Source organism: Dipteris shenzhenensis, chromosome 24, assembly GCF_047967505.1.
Source record: "Dipteris shenzhenensis isolate YYH24624 ecotype China chromosome 24, Dip_SZ_1.0, whole genome shotgun sequence".
NCBI classification, from domain to species: Eukaryota; Viridiplantae; Streptophyta; class Polypodiopsida; order Gleicheniales; family Dipteridaceae; genus Dipteris; species Dipteris shenzhenensis.
The window spans coordinates 41041624-41059830 of record NC_141619.1 but is presented as its reverse complement, the minus strand read 5'-3'; the positions used below and the strand labels follow the sequence as shown (position 1 = coordinate 41059830).

The following is an 18207-nucleotide window of genomic DNA, read 5'->3' as shown; positions in this document are numbered from 1 at the left end:
AGACAATGATAGCAACATGGGATGTCAATGTGTAGAGGGCATCATCTCAAAGCAAAATGCTCCTTCGACTTATCTCCTTTTGATCACATAAAGTACTATATAAGCAACGCTATTATGTGAAGAACTACACGTGCGCAGTCTTGTTGTATTTAAAGGGCTAGAATTTTGTAAGACATAATCATTGGATGTGTGCAATCTACCCGTGAACACTTCCGGGCTTGAAGAGCAAGAACCGTCCTCTTCCCCTCTCCAATTGAGGGAAAATCAAGTCGAGTTCGTTTCCAGTGCGGAGTTTGGCCTATCAAGTTTACCGACACGGCCGCTCTACGCGCCATGAGCCTCTTCGGGCTGGGCAGGTACACCTATTTCTTTGCCCAGATCCCCTGTTTGCATCATCTCCTGCTTCAATCCTTTTGGATCGCTTAGTGCCCAACGGGATCGTGAAACGTTTACTCAAAGAAATCGCTATCCACAAGATTGAGCACTTGTGATGGTGGTTGACTGTTAGATTGAGCATTTGTGATGGCCGTCTGTCAGATTGAGCATTTGTGATGGCCGTCCACAAGATTGAGCATTTGTTATAGTAGTCCGTCCGTGTTGCTTTTCACAACAATCGGACACGCAATAATATTTTAACTATGAAGATATGCTCCTTTATGAGATAGTGCAAGATGTAAGTTGTAAAGGCCCAGGTTTGAATCCCATTGTCAGCTAATGCTAGCGATGTTTAGTTCGATTGAGCGGACACTCTCTTGGGTGAAGATGTTGATGCTGCCAGACTTTCGATTCTCGCTTGGACATGATTCACCTCCCAGCTCATTTATTGGAGCATGATGGGGGTGGATGCATCTAAAAGGAATCTTTTTTTATAGGCAGGATTTCTCATTGGCGGAGACAGCGTCACAGCGATCCGCATTTGGATGAGTGTGAAACTCGCCTGAGGCTGGGTTCACACCACTCGGCGATCATCCTCCAAAAAACGTAAGATGAAGGGCAACCATTTTAAGTGGCCCAATAGGAGGGAGGACCATGGACAATGACAAAAAAAATTGTGTCTAACACGTAGAGGCCAAGCACTCCATGTTCGACTAACAAAACTTCCCACCAAGTGTGGTCATTGAGTTTCGCACTCATGCCACTTCATCTAGATGCTTTGCCCCGACAATTACACCAATCACGTGTTGGTGACATTCAATGGCAGCCTACAATATAAGACATGGGTGCTGGATGGTGTGGACCACAACATGCGAAGGCAATCCGTCAGGTTCATTTCTTCCCCCATGGCCGGCTTGCACAGAAAAAAAATGCACCATTGTCCAAGTAGGTAGGGGCTCTACCATTGGGTTGTTGCCCCTGAGGCGTCCGCGTGAATGTGTCAAGCGGCCTACCCATGTAAAACAAAGGAGGTAGAATGGAGAGAGAGATGGAATGCCAATTAAAATGAGGGGCCCTAAGTCTTGAATGCGCACTGCCAATGCACTTAACTCCCACTTGATGGGGCAAACAATCAAAGCCACACACCAAAGGGGAGGCCAAAAAGCATATCTATTTGATAAACTTAGAAATTTGAAGTTTCATAGTTTCGTGGTTTTCTATTAATTCTACAAGGCACAAGCTGAAAGGATTTGTGCAAAAATCATGCAAGATTGTAAGGGGAGGATCACGTAAGTCATCTAGAAGCACAGAGACATCTGTTCCCCTTCTCAACTTTTAATAGAAAATCAAATTAATTAGTCCCCCCCCCTCGAGGTCATGCCTTGGTTAACAAGAAGATATAGAAAGTCTGAAAAAGGGGTGTGACATAATTCACAACAAGCAGACAAAACGAAAGGTCAAATAGAGATGGAGTAGGAGGAAGCAATTTGCATGCATGTGGACCTACTTATGTTCTAAAGCTGAGCTAAGGAGTTAGGAGGAGCACAAGTTGAGTGGAAGGGCAGCTTTTGTTGCCAATCCCTCCCCCTCTCTTTCTTTGCTTAGCCCCCCTTCTCTCCCTTTGCTCAACCCCTTCTCCATCTTTGTCCTAACTCCTCACCCATCAACGTGACGTTGTTGTCCAGCCAGTAGTAGCGATGAACCCAACGCGGTCGTTGTCTCAGGGTAGCTCATTCTTTTTGTCTTTCCTAATAATTTTTTGCCACCATTGATGATAAAAGAAAGAGCAAAAACTATATAACCTTTACCATCAGTGCACATAACAAAATTGTTTACACCTTGAAATTGCAAGCACATTCTACAATGATACCATAACATTATATGGCTGTCTCTTTTGTTCATCTTTTTGGATTTTTTTCTTGTTTGAAGCATTGCATCCACAACTTAAAGCCAAGTATCTCTTTGGAGCAGGTGATTTGCTCATACATATTGGTGACCTCGGCTTCTTCTCTAACACGTGAGCTCCTGACTTCTTAATCCTACTTAGACCTCTTGACATGGAACTAGCACTATTGCTCCTAGCAGAATTCTGTCGCTCCCCTCTCGGGAGTTCCTTCTTGTACTCCACCTAAGACACAGTTAAACAAGCTAACAAAAAGTGGCTAGCGGAGCGAGCAAGAGGGAGAAGTGGCAGAGTTGTGGAAGAGAAGGTGTTGGAAAGCTAGAAATTGAGGCGAATTTCATGAGCTTTTGATATACCTCTAGAAGCATCGACATTAACTTTAGGGTGTGGTGCAACTCAATAATAGATGCTTCTATGGCCTAGTAATTCGCATTTTGGTAGCTTAAGCTTAGGTTAATATCTAATCCGTGGGAGGGTGAGGCATTGATTATTTACATTTCCCCCCAAAAGTTTGCTAGGGGGACATATTCATGAATTAAGCTTACTTGATCATATCATTTCTAAAGACTAGCATTTTAATAGGCACGAGGCTTAGCTAGTTTCACACTCACTCATCAAACATGAGATCCTCGCGATTGCCTATTTGCCAGATTGAGCATTTGTGATGGTTGACCGTTAGATTGAGCATTTGTGATGGCTATCTGTTAGATTGAGCATTTGTGATGGTTGTCTGTCAGATTGAGCATTTGTGATGGCTGTCGACAAGATTAAGCATTTGTTACAGTAGTCCGTTTGTGTTGCTTTTCACAACAATTGGACAAGCAATAATATTTTAACTATGAAGATATGCTCCTTTATGAGAGAGTTCAAGATGGTAGTTGTCAGGGCCGAGAATCGAATTCCACTGTCAGCTAATGCTAGCAATGTTTAGTTTGATTTGAGCGGACACTCTCTTGGGTGAAGATTTGAGCGGACACTCTCTTGGGTGAAGATATTGATGTTGCCATACTTTAGATTCTCGTTTGGACGTCTGGACGCGATTCACTTCCCAGCTCATTTATAACGAGGGTAGATGCATTTGAAAGGATTTTTTTTACAAGCGGGATTTCTCATTGGCGGAGATAGCATCACATCGATTCGCATTGAGATGAGTGTGAAACTCACCTGAGGCTGGGTTCACACCACTCGATGATCATGCTCCGAAAAGGTAAGGTGAAGGGCGACCATTTTAAGTGGCCCAATAGGAGGGAGAACCATGGACAATGACAAAAAAAATTTGTGTTTGACACCTAGAGGCCAAACACTCCATGGTCGACTAACAAAACTTCCCACCAAGTGTGCTCATTGGGTTTCGCACTCATGCCACTTCATCCAGACGTTTTGCCCCGACAATTACACCAATCACGCGTGGTGTAGACCACAACACACGATGGCGATCCGTCAGGTTCATTTCTTCCTCCATGGCCGGCTTGCAAAGGAAAAAAATGCTGAATCGTCTGTGTGAATGTGTCGGGCGGCCTCATGAATGAAAGTCATGAGGCATCTTTGAGCCGTCTCCTCCACTTTCTTGTCCCACCCAGTATCCTCAAAAGAGACAATGATAGCAACATGGGATGTCAATGTGTAGAGGGCATCATCTCAAAGCAAAATGCTCCTTCGACTTATCTCCTTTTGATCACATAAAGTACTATATAAGCAACGCTATTATGTGAAGAACTACACGTGCGCAGTCTTGTTGTATTTAAAGGGCTAGAATTTTGTAAGACATAATCATTGGATGTGTGCAATCTACCCGTGAACACTTCCGGGCTTGAAGAGCAAGAACCGTCCTCTTCCCCTCTCCAATTGAGGGAAAATCAAGTCGAGTTCGTTTCCAGTGCGGAGTTTGGCCTATCAAGCTTACCGACACGGCCGCTCTACGCGCCATGAGCCTCTTCGGGCTGGGCAGGTACACCTATTTCTTTGCCCAGATCCCCTGTTTGCATCATCTCCTGCTTCAATCCTTTTGGATCGCTTAGTGCCCAACGGGATCGTGAAACGTTTACTCAAAGAAATCGCTGTCCTTTGACCGCCATTCCGACTGCGTTAAGACACTAGCTTCTCAAGCCGACTTGGTCTCTATAGACAGACCATCACATCTATATACATACTTTAGAGAGGAAAGAAAAAAACCAGAAAGGAGTATCTTGACGACAACTATGCTCTCGAGAGCCCTTACTTTTGAGCACATTATTAACTCGCATCAAACATGAATTCTTCAAATGTTCGCTTTGCTAGAAAATCATGGCTGAGAGAGAAGCTACCAACTTATAGGTGAGTAGTCATGGGTGCTCCTCCCTGGCATGTCTAAGAGACTGTCTCTTGTCTTGGGTGCGTTTCCACTTGCCGGCTTCATCTTGAGTTATGAAAATAGATATCTTTGTCTCACATAGATCGGCATGGGGTTGATTTCTCTTGTGAATGCCCTTGTCCATGTCAGGTCAAATTCAGTCCATTCTATCCATGCTGTATACTAGCCCTTGTTCCCTACCGCCAAAGGCCAAGGCATTTTTGGCGTCCATGAAGGAGCAGTATAGTGCATTGTTCCTACCTTTACCCCTTCTGGCATAGGTCTTATGGTGATCAGACAGTCCACCATCACCTACTTGGGATGGTGATTTGGCTGCCCATTTGCTGCTTTTTTGTTTGAGGACTCTTCCATAGATGTTGTCTATCTGATTTTTGTACATAGACTAGTATCTGTTTGTCTTTTTTATGGGAGGCCTTTCACTAGGGATGTGGTTGTTGGAATTCTGGCCATCTCCCGTCTGTATCACTATAGAGAGTGAGGGCTATTATGTGCGTGTGCCAGCCTGAGGACAATAGTAGACTTCTCTTCTTCTCTCCCTAGAATTCTGCTGGTAGTTGGGGGCTTAGCCAAGGCATGTTGCTAGAGTTTATAGGTTGGATGTGTTACCAAGCTGTAAATATCCTAAGTAAATAATAAAGCTGACCTTGTATTTGACAATAATCAAGAGTTTTTCCTTCATTTGGCTATGGTCAAAGAGTTCTCTCATTTGGTCAAAACATTAGTCAATGGGGTTTGACTTCGGTCAAGGAGTCGACCAAGGAGGGAGGGTCAACCAGAGCATTTGTGCTGACTACGATCAGAGAGATTTGATTAGGGTTAAGTACTTTGACCTCGGTCAAGGTTCTTAACCACGGTCAAAGAGAGTTGACCCCGATAAACCACTGGTTTTCTTGGTGGGGATGCCGATTGCTCCAACCTTGTTGCCCCTCAGTAAAGAAAAGAAAAGGAAAGAAAAGATCTCTCTCTCCATGGACAAGGGAAAAGCAAAGATCCCAGGTACAGCTGAGATTCAGTCTGGGTATAGTCAGATTCAGAGGGATCTGGAGGAGATAGTCAAGACTTGAATGCAGGAGCTGGAAGAATACCAAAGGGACCAGCATTTATTTACCACAGCTGGCATGCTGAGTCCATCACATGATGTTCCTATGCCTCCGGTTAAGGAAATGGTTCAGAAGAGGAGAAAGGACGACCGTAAGGGGAGGTCTCAATCCAGGAAGAAGAGGACCAGGCATCACCAGATTGGACTTGAATTTTCTAGTGGGGCTGTTGATCCCAATATTGTGGACACCTTTGAAGACACATTGGGATGCAGGATTGCGGATCTTGCGGTGGATTATGGACTTTGTTATGATGCTGGAGTGGGAGCGAAGAATAGAGTCTGGCTTCAAGGTTGGGGAGAAGATCTACATCAGGATACAGTTTTACCCTTGGATCAGAGCAGCAAGAAGCAGCCAACCGTGGCCTTGTCTTCCAATGCAACTGATTATCGGGCTGCTTGTGGTGCTGCATGCGAGGCAGCATGGTTGCAGAGGTTACTTGGTGAGATAGGGTTCCAGCAGAAGGGACCTACGGTCATCCAGTGCGACAACCAAAGCTGTATAGCTATTGCTCCGAATCCAGTATCAGACCGGACCAAGCACATAGTATTCAGCAACTGAGCAATCCCCAATTTACGGGGCAATCAAATAGCTCACAGGCCAGCCAAAAGGCCAGCTCTCTCAGCCAAACAAATGGCCAGAAAGTCCAGCTGGTCTGGCCGACCAGATCTGGCCGACCACTTGGCCGACCAGCTGGCAGGCCCAACCGACCAGCTGGCAGGCCCACCGACCAGCTGGCCGACCAGCTAGGTCTGGCCTATAAAAGGCCTCTGCCCTCACACTTCCGGTGACAGGACAGGACCTGCAGCTGCTCCTCATCTCCTCCATCTTTTGCTGCAGGCCCGCCTGCTCCATCTACCTCTCCTCTGCTGCCTCCTCTACTGCCTCTCCTTCCTGCCTCCTGGCTGCTCCATCCTCTCCTCCAGATCTGTCCCAACTTCTGCTCCTCTGCTCAGATCTGCTCCTCTACTTCAGCTCAGCTCCTTCTGCTCCAGATTTGTCCCATCCTACTCCAGATCTGACCCCTTCTGCTCCTCTTCTCCAGATCAGCTCCTTCTGCTCCAGATCTGTCCCATCCTTCTCCAGATCTGTCCCCTTCAGCTCCTCTTCTCCAGATCAGCTCCTTCTGCTCCAGATCTGTCCCATCCTACTCCAGATCTGTCCCCTTCTGCTCCTCTGCTACAGATCAGCTCCTTCTGCCCTAGATCAGCTCCTTTTCTTCATCATATTGCTATTCCAGATAGCCTGAAGGTTCCTTCCTCAGAGCATGCTGGTTTCAGCCATTTCCTAGGGCAGCTCCAGCTCCCATCATCCTCGTCATCATTGAGCTACACGGAGGACTGCGTGACGCTCCCTCTGCTGCTATCTTTTCTACTATCTCTCTACAGATTCACCTCAGCCACGGTCCTTTAGACACGACGGCTTGAGGTTCTTGTATTCAGTTTTTCATATTACCGACAGGCACTATGTTCTCTGAGTTCCGTTCTTCAGTTGTATCTGAGTATTGTCTATTTTCTGATCGCTCCACTGCACATAGAGATATAGTATCACTTTGTTCATGAGAAGATCTTGGATAGTGACATCTTGCTTGCTTACTGTTTGACGAAGGACAATACGACGGACCTCTTCACGAAGCCTCTACCACAGCAGATGCCCCATCAACATTCTAGCTCCCTGGGTTTAGTTCGACATCCAGGAGCTGAGAGGGGGTGTTAGAATTCTCTATAGGGAGTGAGGGCTGTTATGTGGGTGTGCCTGCCTGAGGTACTAGTAGACTTCTTCTTCTCTCCCTATCCCGCTGGTAGTTGGGGGGCTTAGTTGCCAGGTATGTAGTCTGGATGAAGGGCTGGAAACAGAGTCTGGTTAGTGGCTGTTGGAGACTGCTAGCTACTGCAGGACTGGTTGGGGACAGTCAGGCCAGCTAACCACCCCGACCACTCGGTCAAGTAAACCGACCAAATAGCCAATGGCTGAAGTCGGTGCTGTCGGCCTGACTGAGCAGACCAACCAGCAGGCACCCCTCCTATAAATAGGGCGCACTATTGCCCCTTTATTGTATCTTCTAGAAGTGGTCTTTTCTCAGCAGTAAAGCAGAGTTTTTCCAGCTGCAGTCTATGGAGAGCCTTTTCAAGGTAGCGCTTGATGATTGTGGAGGACTTGAGGCTCTACAACATCCCTTTATCATGCTCCCAAGAAGCCACAAGCTTTCAGATTCTTAGGTCCATGCATTGATGGCTGAGCACAAGGAGATGAAGGAGCCAAGGTCTGTGACAAGCAAGCCATAGTGGAGACTTGCCACGGAGGGAGAGCAGGGATGGAGTCCATTGTGAACCATTATGGAGGATCACTCATGGGATTTAGTTGACAAACTGCTAAAACAGAATATTGGCACCAAGCCCCAAGGCCAAATATAGATTCGATGGCACTTTGCCAAGTGCTATCACAAATAGAAGGTCTTGATTTTTATGAGGCTTTTACTCCCACTGCAGGAAATAATCCAAATGATCACAGCATTGAAGCACATCACAATTGGGCCATTTTCCGAGTGCATCTGAAGTCAATGTTTTTAAATGGAGAGGCGGTGGAGGAAGTTTACATGGAGCAACCAAAGGTTTTCATTTCCTGTTGGTTTTCAAGTGCCTGGTCATGAAGACAAGTTATGCAAGTTGCTTAAGGCACCTTATGGGCTCAAACAAGCCCCATCGGCTTGGCATGCATACAAATTTGACCAGCGAGGGTCTACAGAGTAATCAATTCATATTTGCTGATGGTCATCCTTTATGTGGATGATATGCTGGCTCACAGGTACACGTGAAGAGAAACTGCAGATTCTTAAAAAGATCTTGAAGCTTCATTTTAATCTGGGGCTATTACACTGCTATCTGAGCGTTCAGTTTATGCAATCAAATGAGGGCATTGTTCTCAGACGGTTCAAGTATATACAGGGACTGCCAGGTTCACTTTTCAGGACGGCAAGCCCATTTCTACCCAAATGGAGCTTGGGCTGAGGCTGTCCATGCATGATGCAGGTGAACCATTTGACTATTACATACAGTCAGGCTATTTGATTCCTCGTATCTCTGCAATGAGCTCGTATATGAAAGAACAACATTGGAATTCTGTAAAGCGTGCTTTCAGATATCTGCAGGGTTTGGTGTGTTCTATGTTAGGGGGTGGCTGAGTTGCGTGGTTTGGGATTCAGATTGGGTTGGTGATTATGACACCATTCACTCCACTAGTGGCAATTGTTTCTTTATTGGCAGGTCATGCATTTCTTCGTTGAGCAAGAAACAATCCACTATGGCTACATCAGCATGGGAAGCTAAGTACAGGGCAGCTTTCAATACTACGGTAGAATGTGTATGGCTCAGGAAATTGATGGGGGATGTTCATGGCAGTTTGGAGCCATCAACTTCTATTCTTACTAATAGTCAAAGTGCTAGTGCAGTGGCACGGAATCCTGTGTTCATGATTGCACAAAACACATCGAGATGCATTATCTCTATGCCAAAGAGAGATTGCCTGCAGGAGAGGTCAGCTTGATCTACCGTCCTACACATCAGAATGTTGCATGTCTGTTAACCAAGACTCTCCCTAGAGAAGAGGCTCGGGCTTTCTGCAAAGCTTTAGGATTACTTCCATCTGGTGACTGATCTATGACCTTGTGATGTTCAACTATCACTATAGGAGGGATTTGTAAGATGTTAGTTGTGGGTTAGTGTGGAGACCTCATCCAAGGGTCACTTTTGTTCCTAGATGGGGGTTTTTTCCCCCGTGGGTTAGTTGGGGCCAGGTGGGGGTGGTTGTTTTTGCATGAGGGTTCATAACCCTAAGTGAGTCATTCACTCTTTGTGTAATAGCAACAACTTGATTTGTGCTTCACTCTTGTTCACTCCACTCTCCATCCTCCCCTGTTTTTGACGTGGGTGTACCATTTATACAATAGAAAGAAAGAAAGAAAGAAAGTCTTCGGAAGACCGATGGGTCTATGAGACTGTGAAAATCCGATAGAGCTCTGAGAGGGATCAACCGAGGAAGAAGTCTGCTCCTGTCTCCGTGCTCGGAGTATCCTGTCGCGGTGTCTAAGTGCCTCATGAATGAAACCTGCCAAACATCGCTGGTCTGGGTAGGAGAGGAAATGGGCTAAAATCCCATAACTATCTCTGAAGAGGCAGTGGAAACGTCCTCGGATCTCATAGTACACAGGACACCTGAAGATGAAATGCTCCTCTGTCTCAACCTCCTGTATGTCACATAGTGTGCATATGCACCGCTCCCTAGGTAGTCGCTTTGCTCTGCCGCTCTCGATGCGAAGTCTGTGTGAAGAGACCCGGAACTGCCCAAGAGAGATCCTCATCGAGTGGGGTAGGTGAATCTGTGTGTATCCTGGTGGGTTAATGAAACCCTCCGCTGTGATATGTAAGAAGTGATCTCTGTAGAAGCTAAGCTTCATTGGGAGTTCACTCGGTTCCAACCAGGTCTGAAAAGTGTGTAGCTGTAGTAGATCCTCACGGATAACCTGGTTGACCTCGTGTAATAAGAGGGGAGAGAACGGAGCATCCATGCTATACTGGAAGGGAGGTAGTCTATCCATGTGGAGCCCCAGTTGCTCAAACCATCTCTCTGTACGTGCATACCAGCAGCTGTGATCTCCTCCTGTTGCAAGTGCCATAGAAGAGGATAGAGCTATCCATGGTAGCCTGCTACGCCTTGAGGTATAATCCCCATATTCCCTAACTCGGTACCGATATGTGATGACCTGAAATGCAGCATCTAGCTATAAAGGGGGTGACCCAAACTCAGCCTGAATGATCTGGTGAGGAACGTATGACTTACCATGAATCATCCGTGATAGCATGAGAACCTGTAGCGGCTCCACACGGGCCCACTCTGTATCTGACAAGTCTAGCCCCCAACAAGGGCTGCCGTACATCCTCGCTGGGCGAGCCAAGGAGTCAAAAAGCAACCCCTTGGTGTGTGGATCTGAAAGTGTGAGCGGAATCACTGCCTCTCTAGCCTGGCCAATGAGGCATACCCTCTACTCAAGCATGCCTGCATCGCGGGTCTCATAGTGAAGCTCGGTCCGGAGAAGATAACCCCAAGATAAGTGTAGGATGAAACTATCTCAACAGATGACCCCGCAAATGTGAACTGCTACTGATGCATGATGGCTCGAGATGTATTGAAGATCATGACCTTGGTTTTACCCAGGTTGACCTTCAAATCATGAGACTCACAAAAGGACTGTAGTGCATCTAGGTGTCTTTGAAGCCCCTCTGCTGAGGAAGACAAGAGAGCCACGTCATCTGCATAGAGCAAAATCTGGATCAATGTGCTCGCAAGAGAGCAACCTACACCCTCTTGTGTCTGCATCACTGTCTCAAGCTTGTCAATGTAGAGGCCAAACAAGGTAGGCGTCAAAGAACACCCTTGTTTGACCCCGATGGTACTCATGATCTCGTCTGTCCACCCGGATCCTGCCTGATCGAACTTTGCCAGAGACTCTCTTGTAAAGTGCCATGACAGCCCAAATGATCTCCTGGTCATAACCCAAGTCCTGTAGGGGCCGTATGAGGCGGGCTCTTGGGACCATGTCAAATGCCTTGCGAAAATCCTTAAAGCAACAATAAACCCTCTGATTCCGTGACCTCGCCTCCTCGATGATACATCTGAGCGTCAGAATGTGGTCCATGGTTCTATGATCACGCCGGAATCCGGCCTGTCGTGTTGCTCTGAGTCCTCGACACTCTGCAAGTCTGCTAACCTCGGAGTCAAGTACTGATGCATAAATCTTGGACATGACATGTCCAATCATAATGGTCCTATAGTTCTCCGGGCTCATGGATCCCCTGCCTTGTGGATGGGTGAGATAGTGTTAATGGTCCAAGTGTGTGGAAATCCCAAACAAACCGCTTCATTAAAAAGCTTTGCTAAGATCGGGGCTAGGAGGTTAATCCCATATGCAATGAACTCAGTGCATAGTCCCTCATGATCCTTCGCTCGGCCATTATGAAGTTTCATTACAGCATCCTTTACCCCTCCTCTAGTTAAGAGGGTGCAAGATGTGGAATGAGGCATGTGTGAGAGGCTAGGGACTGGATGATTTGGGATGTCTTAAAGTGTGCGTGCATAATCAAACCAGATCTGGGTGTCAGTGAGTGGTGGAGGGGACCGTCCTTCTAGAAATCTCTGCCAGAAGTCCTTAGCTCCTCCTCGTTTCGACGAATGAAGTCTAGTTTCTTCCTCCGTACCAGTCTATGGTATTCACGTAGCGTATCTGGTGCGCTCGAAAGACTGTTTTTGGTTTCGAATTTGAGTTGATGGCGTAAGGCCTTACACTCATCATCGTACCAACTATTTGAAGGTACGGTGCGAAGAAGGAGAGAGTGCAGGTACGTAAGGAGTCGATTGCTGAGTAGTCACGTCAAAACTTGGATAAAAGATAACACACAAGTACAAAGTACTTGTACCTAGACCTAGGACTAAGTGTCCTAGGTGTCACATAGGACTAAGTGTCCTATGTGGCCTAAAAAGGCATTAACACTGTAAGTGCTTACACTTATGCCTACAAGGCACATACCATGGCCTATAGGGCATCACTAGAACCACTAGAAGATGGCCTACAAATCCCCCTCCATGGGATGGGCTGAAGTACTCTGGAAACGTCTCAGAATAGCTGGTAGTTTCTGGTCATGGTGGCACATGTTCATCCAAAAGGATATAGCCACCTATGAATGTACAAGGAATGTTAGATCATGTAACAAAGGGAACCAAGTGTAAAGCCTGTCGGAAGACTTCGAACTTGGGACGAGGAAGTGCCTTTGTAAACATATCTGCGATGTTGTCCTCTGTGGGAAGATAGGACAACTCTATGTCTCCTAGTGACAACCGCTCCCGAACATAATGATAGTGAACTTCAATATGCTTGGTACGTGCATGAAACACTGGGTTACGCGCAATGGCCACAGCACTCTGGCTGTCAGTGTAGACAATAGTGGAGGATGTCTGGCAAATACCAAGATCTGTAAGTAACTGTCGAAGCCAAACACACTCTATTGTGGTGAAAGCTGCCCTGTACTCAGCCTCACAACTAGACGTGGCAACTGTCGGTTGCTTCTTGCTGAGCCAAGAAATACATGAATTGCCAAGCAAAAAACAATTGCCAGTATTTGAGACTCTGGTGTCGGAACATCTTGCCCAGTCACTATCCGTGTAAGCATGCATGGTAAGTGAACCCTGATCACCATAGAAGAGGGCTAAATCCTGAGTGCCTCTGAGATATCTGAAGACTCTCTTCACTGCCTGCCAATGCTGTGAATTGGGCATGTGCATGAATCTGCTGAGCTGAGATACTGCATACTGCAAGTCAGGTCTTGTGTGACATAAATAAATAAGGCATCCAACAGCCTGCTGATAAAGAGTGATATCACATGGTGGGCTCCCATCATGAGCTGAGAATTTGAAGCCAGGGTCCACTGGAGTAGAGATTGGCTTGCAATCCTCAAACTGAAAACGATCAAGGAGCTGTCCAATATACTTGGACCGAGACATCATGATACCCCCCTCAACATGAGCAAACTGAATGCCCAAATAATAATGGAGCCGTCCCATGTCGAAAGTCTGCTGCAAATCAGCCTTGAAAGCTGCAATTTGCTGAGTATCTGGGCCCGTGATAAGCATATCATCCACATATAAAATCAGCACTAAAAAATCAGATCCACTCCCACGGACATAAAGAGTGGGTTCTGTGGGACTATTCTGAAAACCAAGGGATAGTAAGTGTGCATGAATTTTGGCATACCATGCCCTGGGTGCCTGCTTCAAACCATAAAGGGCTTTTCTAAGCCGGCATACCTTATTTTCAGAATTAACAACCTCAAAGCCAGGAGGTTGTGTGACATAGACTTCTTCCTGCAGATCCCCATGAAGAAAAGCGGTCTTGATGTCAAGTTGGTGCACTTGCCAATGATGATGGGCTTGTTGAGATATGGTGCCATGAGCACATAGATTAAAGGACTAAGGTATGGTATAGGAAAGAATTAAAGTAGCCACCCTAGGATGTGGACTACAAGATGTGGAGATGTGGATTGAGGATATCCACAAGGAGAGATGTGGATGAGAGGATCCCACATGGTTTGACTATTCTAAAGGCTCTCTCTATATAAGAAGCCTATCATGTATTGTTGAGAATACACATTTGCAATAGATTGAGTGTTTCATACTTCCTGTCTCTCTCCCCATGGCTTTTCGTATTTGGTTTGATCCTCCGTGATCTTTATGCTCATTAAGTGATAGATTAGGCTAGTACAATCCACACTTTGTCAGGGCTGCAATGGCTGACACATCGAATGGTAGTAATCCTGGATGTGGGAGCAAATGTCTCCTCAAAGTCAATGCCTTGTTGTTGGGCATACCCTTTTGCAACACACGGGCTTTGTATCGATCTATGCTGCCATCAGATTTCCTTTTTAATTTGTAGACCCACCACGTTCCAATGGCATGCTTGCCAGGTGGGAGATCTACTAATTCCCATGTGTCATTTTTGGCAATAGATTGTAACTCAGCTTTCATTGCATCCATCCACTCTTTGCTGTCAAAAGCATCTTTATGGCACAAAGGCTCTTCATTGCAAGCTGTAGCAAGGAGTGCAAACTCAAGAAAGTGACCATGCTGTCTATTCCCTGATCTTGTCCGGGCAGCAAAAAGCTGATCTTGTTTGCTGTCCCTCAATGTATCAAGAAGCCATCTGGGAACTTGCCTTTGCTGTCTATTGACAGCTCTTTCTTCAATGACTGCATCATGAGTAATGGGATCATTTTGTGCCGGAAGAGAAACCTGCAAATCAGCATGAGGTTGTGGCTGATTATTGCTTAGTGGAGGGCCTGCAGGAGGCTCATGTTACTGCTCAAAATCCTCCTCTGATGATGGCAGAGGTAACCAAGATTCAAAGGCATCAAACATGTCAACATCTGGCTTTGCTTTGCAGGCCACAAGAGGAGAAGCTGAATGTTCAGCAAAGATCACATCTCTACTGACAATAATCTTCCCAGTATTTGGTTGATATAACCGATACCCTCTGCTCTCCTGGCTGTAACCAATGAATATGCATTTGATTGCCTTGTCATCAAGCTTATGTCTCAGCTGAGATGGAACATGAACATATGCAAGAGACCCAAAAACTTTCATGTGTGAAAGTGAAGGCTTCTTGCCTTTCCATGCTTCATAAGGTGTAATAGTCTTTAATGCCTGTGTAGGTGATCTATTCAGCACATAGTTGGCACACATTACGGCATCAAGCCAAAATTTATTGGGCAAAGACTTGGCCATAAGCATGCATCTGGCCATCTCCATTGTGGACCTGTTTTTCCTTTCAGAAACAGGATTCTGCTGAGGAGTGTAAGGAGTAGTGCATGAGTGAATAATGCCGCGTGAGGATAGAAATGCATCAAACTCCTTTGACATATACTCACCCCCCCTATCTGTGTTGAGGGTGACAAGCTTGTTTCCTGATTCATTCCCAACCATATTCAGCCATCTCTGAAAGCATAAGTAAACTTCAGATTTGGCCTTTAAAGGATATACCCAGCAATACCTTGTGAAACTATCAATGAGAGTCATGAAATACTTGTATCCTCCAATGGCATTTGTCCTCATTGGGCCATAGACATCACTGTGTACTAGCTGCAATTTCCTTTGTGAGAGTTTTGGACAATTCTTTTGAAAAGGAAATCGATGCATCTTACCCAAAAGACAACCCTCACACACATGTTTGGAAACTGTGTGAGTCTAAGGTACATCATTTGCCATCTGTTGTGAATGTAGCTTTGCAAGAGCTCTATAATTGAGATGGCCCATTCTCTCATGCTAAAGATGAGTTTCAGCAAGCTGTGAATCTGAAATAGCCAATGCTTCAATAGAAAGTGCAGCTGGATGATGATCAAGGTGATAAAGCCCTTTTTGCAAAGTGCCAGTGAGAACTATGGCATTGTCATCACGAAGATCATATACTAGGCATCTATAGCCATCAAAAATTACTCTGAAACCTGAAGTAGCAATTGCTGAAATTGAAATCAAGTTGACTTCAATGCCAGGCACAAAAAGAACATTTGTCAGAGTGACAGGATGGCTGGAAATGGATGTGAGCTGCACATCTCCAATTCCTTTTACAGCATATGAAGCATTATTAGCACATGTAACAGTCCCCCCTCGAGGTGCATCAGCTAGAGAATGAAACAACTGTCTGCAAGATGTGACATGCTTGGAAGCACCACTATCAAAGTACCAGGACTGAGCATCATTAGCAGTAAAGAGTGCATCAGCTTTGGAGGGATCAAATGAGCAATGGACAGCCCATGCCCAATCATCCTGAAGAGCATGTGCATGTGAAGCATCTGCTGGCTCATGGGATTCAATGGCATGTGAGGCATTAATTGTCAATCCTGCTTTCTTTTTCTCCGAAGCAATGCGCTTCCTGCATTCTGAAATGTCATGTCCAGGCTTGCGACAATAGGTGCATCTTTTCTTCTTTCCCTTATCTACTGTATTTTTAGATGCATGGGAGGAATTGCAGCTGCTATGCGTAGAGGAATTGCAGCTTCTATGCGCAGATTTTGGTTGGCCCATAGGCTTGGAAGCCTTGCCTCTTCCTGTCTGCTGTGAAGCAAATGCATGAGCAGGAATAATGGCTTGTCTGTTAGCTCTACTTTGCTCTTTCTGTAAAAGCAAAGTAACTAGCTAGTCAAAAGAATAGTGGTCTGGATTACCCATGGCCACTAATCGAAGGGTTGTAGCAAACCCTTGATATGTATCTGGCAGTCCATTCAATGTGGTACTGTCAAGCTGTGAATTTGGCACCACCTCATCAATGTTGGCAAGCTGTTCCATGAGGTCCTTGACCTTTGTCAAATATGCATCCATTGGCTCACCTTCATTCATATTCACTTCCTGTAATTGCCTTCACAAATATGCAACACGAGCTTCATTGCGAATCTGATAGAGAGAAGCCAATTCACCCCAAGCATCCTTTGCTATTCTGCAAGACCGGATGTGTGGAATAATGATTCTCTTGCATGATAAAGCAATGCATGAATGTGCATTTGCATCTCTTGCATCCCATCTTGACTGTTCATCTTGACTGTTCTTGAGTTGGAAGAGCAGCAGCAGGAGTGCTAGAGGAAGAGGCATCATGAGGAGTACCCCCTGCAGAAGGACCAGCAGTAGAAACAACCACTGTAGCATTGGCTGGCCTCAGATTAGTCCAAGAAACAATATTCCACAAATTACTGAAGATATGGTGCAACGTACGACTATCCTGAAGGTACGGTTGTACGGCGATGGTACCGTTGTACGGCGGATCTATCAATGTAGGTGCTGTTATATGGAGCAGGTGCGACGGGCAGAAAGGCTAGCGACGTAGCTGGGCGGCAGAATCCGAAATCTGTACGGAAGTCCGTACAATCGTACGGATTGTACGGATGGAGCGCAGCTGTTGAAATCTGTGAGTGATGCAGATTCGGAGGCAGGGGAACAGGTCCAATAGCGCTCTGATACCACTGAAGGTACGGTGCGAAGGAGAGTGCAGGTACGTAACGAGTCGATTGCTGAGTAGTCACGTCAAAACTTGGATAAAAGATAACACACAAGTACAAAGTACTTGTACCTAGACCTAGGACTAAGTGTCCTAGGTGTCACATAGGACTAAGTGTCCTATGTGGCCTAAAAAGGCATTAACACTATAAGTGCTTACACTTATGCCTACAAGGCACATACCATGGCCTATAGGGCATCACTAGAACCACCAGAAGATGGCCTACACTATTACAGGGTACGGTTCCAGGGGGTGGTGGACGGGTGGTGTGGAGAAAAGCGTGAATGGCAGCCTCGTGTAGTGAGCGGGTGACAAGGGCAGCACGATCCTCTAAAAGGGGTATGAAGTCAATATAAGCGAGAAGTATGTACAGACGGCCGGAGTAAGAAGGTGAGTGATCCCAATCAAAGTGTATATCGTGGTAAGTGGAGTAAGCACTGAGTGGGGTGGAAGGTGCTGTGCGAAGGGAGGTGGAGATGCGAAAGAAAAGGTATGTATGATCAGCCCCTGGGGGGAGAGGTGCTACAGTGAAGTTAGTAATGCGAGATGTGAAGACAGGGGATCCCATGATATAATCAACAACACTGGAGCCCCCCCCCATGTGGAAAGCATGTGAAACCACCTGAAGCGGGCCATCTGTCAAGACCATTATAGACAATGAGATCATTTATCCTGCCTAGGTCTAATAGGGCCTGCCCATAGGATGAGAATGGACCTCGCCTGTCAGCCGAAACCCATAGCATACCTGCCTCCTCAAGGTCAACATCTGCCAGTAGAGTGGAATCATCTCTGAAATCAAGAAGTGGTACCTGACGGGCCCTTTTCCTCGTGTTGAAGTCCCCCACTAGAAGGACTTCTCCGCGGCTATAAAAGTCAACGATGGACTGATAAAGGG

At 46.0% G+C, this 18207-nt stretch overlaps 1 protein-coding gene across 1 annotated transcript in view; it reads left to right on the top strand.

Annotated features, from left to right (window-relative positions):
- Positions 1–3922: 3922 nt before the first annotated feature.
- The window catches only part of LOC147886603 (MOB kinase activator-like 1A), a 34284-nt gene continuing 19999 nt past the window's right edge, over positions 3923–18207 (top strand). Inside the window, exon 1 of the mRNA XM_087395364.1 lies at positions 3923–4226. Within this exon, the coding sequence (XP_087251490.1) occupies positions 4204–4226 (23 nt within the window). The 5' untranslated portion in view covers positions 3923–4203. The remainder of the gene's footprint in view (positions 4227–18207) is intronic.